This window comes from Octopus bimaculoides, chromosome 1, assembly GCF_001194135.2.
Source record: "Octopus bimaculoides isolate UCB-OBI-ISO-001 chromosome 1, ASM119413v2, whole genome shotgun sequence".
Lineage (NCBI taxonomy): Eukaryota > Metazoa > Mollusca > Cephalopoda > Octopoda > Octopodidae > Octopus > Octopus bimaculoides.
The window spans coordinates 13,801,439-13,813,539 of NC_068981.1; the positions used below are offsets into that span (position 1 = coordinate 13,801,439).

The 12,101-nt window shown below is 32.4% G+C and overlaps 1 protein-coding gene across 1 annotated transcript in view; it reads right to left on the bottom strand.

Annotated features, from left to right (window-relative positions):
- Positions 1-12,101, bottom strand: part of LOC106869364 (glutamate receptor) — a 695,940-nt gene that overhangs the window by 3,066 nt on the left and 680,773 nt on the right. The window contains exons 16-17 of the mRNA XM_014915088.2: positions 5,178-5,286; positions 1,538-1,669 (exon numbers count right to left, since the gene is read on the bottom strand). Coding sequence (XP_014770574.1) covers positions 1,538-1,669; positions 5,178-5,286 — 241 coding nt within the window. The remainder of the gene's footprint in view (positions 1-1,537; positions 1,670-5,177; positions 5,287-12,101) is intronic.

A 12,101-nucleotide genomic window follows, 5' to 3' on the forward strand; every position in this document is an offset into this window, starting at 1 on the left:
ATATATATAAACTTATATGTTTACGTATATAATTTATATATATATATATATATATATATATATATATAATGTATATGCTTAGGTGTATATTGCATACGTTATGTATACACACATACACAGAGCGTGTGTGTATTGTATATAGCTCAATGGAACCAATATACATCCACTATCGACTCTTTCATCAACTTCAATATTGCCTTACATATTAATACAACCTGACACAGTAAAATGCTATCAGTTTATCAGATAACATATAATATCAACAAAGACCGCGCATAACGGTTTATCAGCTTTTGTATCCATCTTGGAAATTCCCTTTTATTTTAAGATAATTCAACCAGCGTCGAATGAGACGTAACCATGAGTTGCTATGACTATACATTTACAGCTTGATGCAGAATATTATAAATGTAAAACATAAACTGAACAATAAAACATGGTCGTCTCTTATAGAAATAGTTTTAAGGTAAAAACCACACCTCTATATATTCTAAGGACACCTTTTCTTAAGTTTAATTGTTATATTTATTTTCACTTGAAATAACTACCGAACTATAATAATTGTTAGTCTCTTGCAGAATAAAATTTACTGGCTCATTATCGAAAAGTGCCATAAAAATTCACTTCCCTCTTATGATGGCCGTAACGATGTAAACTTTTTTTTTTAATTATCAGTTGATGATGACCGTTGTTTTCTGATTAAAAATCAAGGAATGATGTCTAATGTTTAAGGGTTAATAGAAATAAATACTTTCATGTTGAAAAATCTCAGAATAGATTTATTTTAAAATTATCCGATAAGTTATGCAAGCATATTAAATATTCTCTGACGAAAGCTTTTGGGAAATAGCAGAGTAGACCCAACGATAGAGGAAAGAAAATAATTCGTATCGTGAGAAAAACAATCTAGTGAAATTAAATATTACAACGTGTGTTCAGTGTGTCTAATTTTAGATTGAAATTGTTATGTGTACTTATTCATAACCCACATACACGCATGTACACATGCACTCATATACATGTGTAAGCAAAATAGGTATAGAGTTTCTTAATATGAGTGGCTCAAGGATTTACTCAAAGTAACCAGAAATATAAAAAAGAGGGTTTCCAATGAACTATGCATCTCCTGCAAATTCCTTCGTAGGCCTATGAATCGTTTAGACTAAAAGAGAAATAGGGAAATATGTCAATGTTTGAGAGCATGTAATTACGTATGGTTATCCGTATGTATATAACCATCCATCCATCCACCATTCCTGGAAAGTCGAAGGATAAGAAAATAGGGGTCTTGTCAGAATTAGTCATCATCATCATCATCATCATCATCATCCCGTTCTTGGTTTACTTCTTGCAGTTTGGCTCGGCTTGAAGAGTGCGCCTTGGAATTTTTCTATCAACATATCTAATTCGATTTTGATAAATGTACACGTAAAATATTTATTCACACAAAGTACGAAGCATATAAATTATGTTCATTTATAATGAATAAACCATTTGTTTATGCATAGAATGAAAATTAAAAATAAACAAAACTTACTTTATTTCCGTGGCATTTTAATTTACAGACAAACTCCAGAATTCCAAGGGCTATAGCCAGTGCTAGTCCACATATTAAAATATAGAACACACCAGCTACGTTGCTTAGTGACAACTCGCGTTTCTTCGAGTCCTGTATGAAAGATAATTTATAAAGTATTCATCGGAATTGGAAAAAGAATTGAATTTAGATATAAGAGATCTTAGATTAGTGTATTCAAATCTTATGAATTGAGTGTGCTGTTTTATCGCTTCAAGTTAATGACTGATCTTATCTAATACAAAGCATATATCGCATACAATAATCTTGGTTCTCATATAAATGAAATGGTAAAACTATATTTACATATACCACCATAATAATGTTTTCATTTTATAATACCATTAACGGGTTTGTCGTTTTAGCGAATATTTTCATCTCACAGCTCTCTGCCAAACTAATCACATTTGGCATTATTTAAGTATTATTTTGCATATGTAAACAATAAAACCCTTTATTGATCTTGTGTTTTTTTTTATATTGAATAATATTACTAACAGTAACCCCTTTTCTTTCTCTTCCTTCAAATATTGTCCGAAGTACGGAAGTTTAAAACTCAGAATTAGGAAACTTGAATTTCATATATTCTTGTACTTGTTTCAGTCCTTAGACTGCAGTCATGCTGGAGCATCGTCTTTATGGATTTTAACTGAACGGATCGATCCTAGCACTTATGCTTGTTTAAGCCTGGTTCTTATTCTATCGGGATCTTTGCCGAACTGCTAAGTTACAGGGATGTAAACACACCAACACCGATTGTCGAGTGATGGTAATACACACACACACACACAGACGATGGGTTTCTTTCAGTTTCTGACAACCGAATCCATTCGCAAGGCTTTGGTCGGCCCGAGCTATTGCAGAAGACGTCCAAAGTTCCGCGCAGTGGGACTGAACCTGGAGCCATGCTTTTGGGAAGCAAATTTCTTACCACACTGCAACGCCCATATATATATATATAATGATAGTGAAGTCTTTTTTTTTTTTTTTTTTTTTGAATTCGACCCCATTATTGCTGCAGTGCTCGACAGCAGGATTTACCTTCTGATATAAAATTCATGTATTATAAATTTCTTTCCATCTATGATAAATTTCTGTTCAAACCAGATCATTGTTTTGAAGATTGACTGACATTGTTAACCTTATTGCGGCAGATATACGGTCTCATTGATCATTCCTCGCTATACAAATCTACGCAAGCGTGAAATAATCTTTTAACGGTCGCATGCCTTTGAACCTTACGCAGCATCAATACAAATACTAATATTTTATGCAAACAGTGGCATTATTAGTGCTATTAATAATGATGAAGAAAATAATAATAATGATAATAATAATAATAATAATAATAATAATAATAATAATAATAATTTCATTGTAGGAGCCACAAAAATAATAACGATAATATTAAAATGTTTCTTCTATATCAAACGCAGTTTGTGTTCTTCTGTCAGTCTGTGTTCTCATTTGATTAATCTTCACACATTTCTATATATTTCAGTGATCACAACTTTTATATTATTTTTACGCTGCATATTGAGCCTATACAGTGAACTTTTCATAAAGAAGTATCGTATGTGAACTTTTCATGTGTTACGATACGAGAAACAATAGTTACAAAGATTGGAGTAGCGATTCAGTTATTCATCCAGCCTCATTCATCATTCCGTCACAAATGCGTCCAACATACATATTTCATTTGTGTCATGCATGTATTAGCAAATTTGTGTCTTTTTTCCTCCTTTCTCCTCTGAATTTCCATTGTGACTCTATCTATAATCTGATTTAACAAAATGTTATATATTTATTTCACTATATGTAGCCAGCAATATATCAGTTAGACGATCCCCAAGTCTTTTGACTATATTTTGACTAGATTACTCAGAACTAGATTTTGTGATGTTTGTATAATTTATATGATTATCGGTCTTTCGGTTAATCTGCTTGTTTCTATAATACTAAAAACACCTCAGCCTTTTATACAAATATTTCTCTAACATTTAGCTACTTTTTCTTCTCTAGTCATTCACAGAAACTGACAATGAAGATCATTACACTTTACCTAGTTATTGCTGGGACTGTTGATTCCAAAGTATGATATACAGTCTAGGTTTCACATTGGGATGTATAATTAGTTTACTGTAACAACGATTTTGTAGCCTTGTAAATATAACTGATAACCTACTTCTCTTGATAGCTCCATCGTAAAAATTTTCTTCCAAGCTTTCACACTCCCAAACTCAGTTAGAACAGCAAATCAAGTTGCAAACAAAGATTATTTTCTTTCGTTAAATTCTGGATACGACTGTTTTTATTTTTTTTATTTGATAATGAATAAAATTATTTTGTAACCGCTGTAGTTGTCTTCCTACCAAGCGCTAACATTGTTATGATACCTATAGTAAGGATTCAGTGCTGTTCGTATTGGCTTGATGAATGATATTTATGTTAAATTATATTGTCCATCTTATTTATTCGACCATTATTTGAGAGAGACTCGTGAGAGGAGAGTCCGCAGGCAACTCTTAAATAAGGAGTGCCTACTTCGTTGATGGCTTTCTTCAGTTGTCTGGTTTCTAGTCCTATTTTATACTCAATGACTTTTGATAGAGTTTTCAATAAACACACCAGCAGAAAGAATAATGGCCATTTGTCATATTTTCATATCAAAATCAAGACGTAAAATTATTTTTAAGCAATGTTACGTCAGGTTGCACGCAAAATTAGAAAGGAAAGTTGTTATGTATATTACTTGCACAAAATTCCAAATGGACGACGCCTAGAGCGGTGATTTATTTCTCTTAGAATCATAATATTTTAGACAATTGGAAATAATATTTGATTGAAAATTAACGCTGACAATTTAATAAATATAAATGTACCGCTGGATACGTCTGCTAAATTGTGGAATTACCCGATGTATTAACGAAAACATTAAATGAATTTCCTCTACACATCACCAGCTCATTTATATATATATATATATTTATATATATATACATATATATATATATATATATATATATATATATATATATGTGTGTGTGTGTGAGTGTGTGTATACGCGTATATTTGAATACAAAAATATGCAATATATACATGTATAGTTATGATAAAACAAGATACGAGGACACTGGTATTATTCTGCACTGGTAAGACAAGTATTATTTGGTAGAGATAATAGAAAGAATGGCTGAAACTGATGGGAAACGCAAAACAACAGCCTTCATACATAGATAGAGAAAAGAGGAAGAGAGAAACTGAATGCTAGATGGAAAATGAAAGACAAATGAAAAGAAAATAAGCTGCCGGACAGATGTGGTGGGATGAAATTAAGGTGACAATGTAGCTGAAAGATAAAATGGGTTAACTGAAGTAAGAAGAAATATAGGGGTAGAAGGGTGAACGTTCATTTAAACACGCCATGAACACTATTCTGAACTTTGGATAAGAACCGTTGTTCCCTCTGTTTCAATTTGTGTCTACGTATATTCTCTGATCCCATAGATATGCTTAATGTTTTAATTTGCACAAAACGAGAAAAAGGAACTAATAATGAGAATTGTTCATTTGTTTTATGAGTAAATAATTTAATACTTACGCCTCCTGAATCGAAACCGCATTGGCCTTTCTCATACCACCATTTCTGATACAGTTTATGCAAAGAACCTTCTTCTTTAAGTTCAAGAACTGCTAATGTCACTGAATCTCTAAATACAAAAATAAACAGAAATTGTTAGGTGTTTCAGCATTTACAATATGAAATGTATTTACCCGACGTAAATACTTACTTTAAAATTACATTTATCACTTATACCACGGTCATATTCACAAGGTAAAACAAATGTATAGTACCGAAAATGTTTAATTTCACCATAAGGAATTTCTTAGAGACATCACATGTGTGTGATGACGTCCCTATCATCGTTTGGATAGGTCTTTCGCTTTGTTTTTTTTCTTCTTTTTTTTAGTTCTAAATAAGGAATTAAGTAAACTGGTTTTGTTCGTATGTTTTAGTCTATGAATTTGTTGTAAATTTAGGGAAAGTGTTTTTAAAAAGATTCTAAGTCTGTTTGTTCATCTTTGTCTGCCTTCTAAAAATTCTGACATATTAGAGGATTTTATTTTATTGCGTGTATGCACCTCGCTTAATATTATGTTTATGATATTCATTTGAGAAACGTTGATAAAGAGACTATCCATGTCTGTTGCAAACATTTTGTAGACTTTATCACTTTCCTGTGGAACTTCTAAGACTTCCTTTGATGAATCAATACTAGGCTCCATTTTTTGTGTATTCAGAATAATGGCCGGGTATTTAAATAATCTGTAGGTCGGTGTAGGACTTTGAAAGATGTGAAACTGTGGGTCGGAGGGCGTTATTTTGTCTGAATAATTCAACGATGCCATAAATATATATCTGATTAAATACTCATATCTGTCATAAAAAATGTATCCTAATCATACTTTAGTTGCAGTAATTTTTAATTGTATTCGCGTTATCTTATTTTGAAGAATTTGTTATACACTATATTACGGATTCTTGTAAACGTTTTAATCTTTTTAATAAGTTGTTTTTACTGTTTTTAATTTATAATTATATATATTTTTTTCATTTTTTTTCAAATCATGTTGGATTAGTTTTAAAAAAACATATTAGGATATTTTTGCATTTGTCGTTTTCTTCGAAATTTTATGCGTCGCCTTTCGTATCACTTAACTTGATATATAAAGGGCCAGTCGAGTGCTGAATTCGATTCTACTTTCTTCCTCAGTTCGTGTCTGACTCTCTCTGAATGCATTACGTTAAGCAATCTAAATGATTACATGATACCACTCACATCACCACATTCTTGACTAGTAGAAAAGCCTGTGAATTTTCCTACAAGTAACAAAATTAAACCTGTAGCATTACTGAAATCATTCAATGAGGGCCAAATTGTTATACAGGGTGTCCACAAAGTCTGGACATATGGAGTAAATAAAATCATAACATAAACAATTAAATATAAGAAATAATAGTTTCTTAAAATGTGTGTTAATCCCCGTGTACCCAAACTTTGTGGACAACCTGTATATCAAGAGAGGTGATAAACACGAATACAACGCACACACACACATATACATTCACATATGCTTGTTTTTTTCCGTTTATGTGTGTATGTATGTTATGCATTATGAATTATGCATGCATCTATTCAATGCTCTTCGGTACTGGAGTTAGATAAAAATTTATATGATAAATCGATGATGTACATGTTGCTTATGATACTTCACTGATATCTCTTTAATTCACCTTAAATTGTTTTATTTATTCACATATATATTTGATATGACTAGACTTATAATTTCCGTTTATGTGTTATCACTTGCGGAACATCTGAACGAGAGCAAACACCACATAAACAATAAATTGGAAAACAACAAAAGCATTAAATACAAAAACCGAAACATCAACAATAATAGCTACACTGTTAATGATAAAACTACAATGTGTTCTTCTTCACATGTCAATCTCCGAAATTGATCGATTTATGTAGTATAATCAGACATTTCCCCCCTCATAGCTTCTGGTTTGTGTGGATAAGCGAGCAAAATTATATAAACAAAAGTTGAAAAACATATATGCTTAATTAAAAAGACTACTTCATATTAAGAACGATGTATATAGCAACAATGGCACGCGCGCGCGAACATACGCACAAACACACAGACACACACACGCATGGGTGTCATTCAGGTGTCCTATTGTAGTTTATTTTGTAAAAAAGTTTGAGGTTCACATCCGAGGCGTATTCACCATTGTATTCTCTGGAAGGCTCGGGTTTAAAATTACAACATCTGAGGAATATTCCAACGGAAGCTATTCGGAAAACCATTATATTTATGCGGTTTGCAAGAACGATACTTTCCACACAGCCATACCTGCATCTCTATATATATATATATTTACTGTCATACTCAAATTCAGTATGTGACACTCTAACTGTATACATAAGACAACACAATATAGTTATATGCAACACATATTGCCCACCGTTTGCTACAAACCACATAGGCAAGTTTGAAGTTTGCATCACAAGAATTAAAGATATCCTCATGCAACTGAAACACCACGTGACCATATTTCATTTGGCTGATTTTAACTTCCCCAATTTCAAATGGGCCGAATGTCTCATGTTCTCAGGTATAACTCAGTGCAAGCAAGCACAGGTGGGACCACTGTTTTGATAGTGGTCCTATCAGATATGCTCCCAACTACCCGGATAGCCACCCTTGCCAGCTGCGCCGACGATACGGGTGTCTCGCAGAAAATACAGGACCCCTGTTTTGCTGCACATCCGCAGCAGGAGTTGGAATCAATTTACAGATGGGCTAAGTTTAAGAATATGCAGTTTAACGCTGTAAACGGTCAAGCCCTGCGCTGCAGTTACACTGATCCACAGGGAATTACAATCCCAGAGCCTAAATCTCAGAGGGACTGGGTATCCACGTGAGTGATGATAACTTTTCCCAGGATGGCGACAAATTTCAGGCGACTGGCTGGCTCGATCCTGAGATCATTCAGAACTAGTGATAAGGAAACCATGATGGTGCTCTGGAGGACATTCGTCCTCAGCCACCTGGATTACTGCTCCCAGCTATGCAGTAATATGTCTCTAGAAGATATTCAAAGGAATTTTATGTGTTGATATTGAAAGCTACAACATTGCTATAACGGTTCGACAGTGCGAAATATCCCAGCAATGCCATTTCACTTCAGCACCAGTTACTGCAACAGCCTGGGTTTCAGGGACCCTCAACTTCAATATATATTCTCCCAAAGAGCATGCATATATATATATATATATATATATATATGCATTCGTATATGTGTGTATATATATCTCTTTATACCCATAGATGTGCATAAGCACCCCTATATATCCTAATATGTACACATAACTATGTATGTACATATAAACTAATATATTCACACTCTCACGCACGTCCGCTTACAAACAGACGTCAACACTGCTTGTGTCTACCGATTTTGCTACGCAGAATAGTTTTGACTTTCTTACCTGTAGGATTATATTCATTTTATTGAAATATTTACTATATGTTTACAGCTCCAGTAATTACTATTTATTTAATTAAGAAATATTGAATTCATTAATGAGAGGAAAATTATTCTGTTGATGTCTGAGCTTATATTTGACGTGACAATCTGAAATATTTTATGCCGCAATATTTTAACGTTTCAGCTTATTTCTACAACGTTTCATCCATCGTGAATAGCTTTATTTCCACCTAACAATATTGTCGTTTTGTCGACAAACTGCTAACTTAAGAGTTGTAGATGGTTTAATATTATGCCATCTTCTTTGTTATGAGAATCTTAAAAGATGATCGTGCTGCTTCTCGGCAATATTTTTTGTGTTTTAGCAAACAATTGAATCAATGATTAAATCATCATTTCATGCTGATTTTATATTTTCTATTCAGTTTTATTTCTTATTCATAGATAATAAAATATTATATACGAGTGCCGTGTATTACAAATAAAAAAAAAATGCATGTATATTCTGAGATTTTTTTCTAAAGGCATTCGAGATTCCGTCACAAGATATGGACAATAATGTCACCGCTAAGTGCTTTTACAGCACACAAAGAATTTTATCTAACTAATTTTACTGAGTTTACGTTTCGTTCTTTGATGTACGTAAAATAGATTCATGCTGCAAGCTACTTAGTATTCTCCAAATATATTACATCATATATACAACCTTTAATATATATAACCGAAATTAGTTTCTGAAATAATTTAATAAAACAAACTAAATATTCAACAGATGCCACCTTTACAAATTCAACCCTTTGAAATATTCGATTACAGTTTGAACAAACACTGCCCTGAATAACAAATAACATTTGCTTTTGCAATAAATATAATTACTATTATACATTCCCTCTTCAATAATATGTATGATGCTTCAATACTGCGAAATATATTTTCTTACAGCTTTCCAATATAAAATTCATCTGTTCTGCGATATTTTAATGTTTTCTGTTTTACATATGAAGACAGTATTTTCTTTTATATGTAAATGATCAAAAATAGTATTTATAAGTTTTATGGCAAAAAGTTCTTTGGTGAATTCAGAGCCTTTCTTCCATAAACTTAATACTAAAGTAAAAAAAAAAAAAAGTAATGTTAAATAATTTGTAGTACGTTAAAAAAAATATGACACATGAATATTTGTGTTTTGTGTGTAATGAAATCAATAATAAAACAAAATCAGAACAAATGGAAGAAAAGCAGCAAAGTTCTTAACATAAGAATAAAACAATGCTAAAAGAATGCTAGCAATTCAGAAGGATGTTTTATTTCTCAACACCTACAAACAATCACACCTACCCACATACGTATGTATATGCAATTTGAAAGAGAGTGAAGCATCTAATACAGATGTGTAGGTATTGTGTGTAACAGGTTATTTGTAATATCACTGTAGCAATGTTTCAGTAAGATTTCCTGATCACATTGTCAAACTTTTATTTCCCTTATGTTACTATAATTGACTACAGAAAAAGAAATGTTTTACTCGTTTCCTACATGTATTTGAAATATTTTAGTTTGTATTTTCTATATTTCGTCTTCGTAAAAACGTAATATACAATAAATGTGAACACCATTTGCATAGTCTAACTTAGAAATAAACAACAAAATATGAATACATAAGAAGCAAAATTTCTTACAAAAATATGTTTACAGCTCTTCGTAGATAATTGTCTGCTCAAAGTGCAAAAATACTAAATGACATTTGCACATACAAATACTATAGGCATGTAATCTGTATATCTCTTTCTCGATCACACACACACACACAGATATATATATATATATAAATGTATGTGTGTGTGTGTGTACGCGTGTATGTATGTGTGGTTAGGAAAAGAGATAGATTACAAGTCTATACTATTTTGTGCAAATGTCATCTATTATAAACACACACACACACATCGTGTTTGTTAGCTTTCTGTAGATTTTCACAAATATCTGGCAATTAAATTCTGTAATACTGATATTTGTACTTTCATTCAGTTAGCTTTCGAAGTATTTAATATCCTGAGTGAATAATATGTTTGCAGACGGTGTGTGACAATCACAATTTTATCACTATATTACGAAAAAGAACAAACATATTTGAGTCAATAAAATGTATTTTAGTGGAGAAATAAAACAAAAAAATATCGAACTGAAAATCTGCTATACACCTTCATACAACTGAACGCATATTCTTGTTTTTATTTTATTTTTTGGCGATCCTGGAGACAATCTTTGACACCAAAGTAACAATTTTATTTCAAAAACAGTTACCGCATTCGCTAGTGTATTATAAACGCTATTTTGTTTTTATTAAAATAAAAGAAAAAACTTTAAATTCGTTCTGCGTGTTTTACACTAAAATTATTTTTTATATAAAATTATTCTCCCCCCGCCCCCAAATCGAAAATTTCTTAAATACATTTACTAGTAAATTGATGTATGGTAATATAAAGAAAGTTATGTTGTTATGTACATTGAACATTTTATATATATAGACGCAAGAGTGGCTGTGAGGTAAGTAGCTTGCTCACCAACTACATGGTTCCGGGTTCAGGCCCACTGCGTGGCTACTTAGGCAAGTGTCTTCTACTATATCCTCGGGCCGATCAAAGCTCTGTGAGTGGATTTGGTAGACGGAAACTGAAAGAAGCCTGTCGTATATATGTGTTTGTGTTTCTGTCCTCCCCAAAATTGTTTGACAACCGATGCTGGTGCGTTTGCGTCCCCGTAATCTAGCTGTTCGGCAGAATTGACCGACATAATAAGCACTAGGCTTAAAAAGGGTGGTGCACCAGCATGGCTCCGGTCAAAATGACTGAAACACATAAAAGAATATATGCATATGTATGGAGGGTCTGAGCATTTTGATGTATTTGTTCCCTTTGTTCCAGAGTAGGCCTGATCTTTGTTCTTGGATAGACGGCCAACCTCTAACGGTTGAGCATTGAATAAGGGATTACTCTGAGAAGGGCGACGTTACATTAATTCATAAAGTAAAAATGTATTTTGTTATCCAATAAAAGCGGTCACTATATACTGAAAGTTACTAGTTAAACCTGATATGACATATGAAAAATATCGATAGACCTGCAGTTATGCATTTCGGGCAGCTACCAATTTAATGCGAAATACTACAACATTGAACACAAAAACAACAAAACCGTAAAGGCTGTACTTCCCCAATTTCGAATTGTTTCATTCTAAATGACCAGCCGATTTTTATACCTAATTGCGATGTTGGATTAAAATTAACCTTAATGTGTAGAGGCTTTATTGGCTAAATCTGTTCGATTTTTAAAATTTTACATGATCTGAGTTCAAACCGGTGAAAATCAGGTTGGTTTTTATCTTTTAAATTAGAGACTACAATAGCAGAAAAACAATTTAATTACTAGCAATAAGGCAAGCAAATATTTTCAAAGAACATGTTAA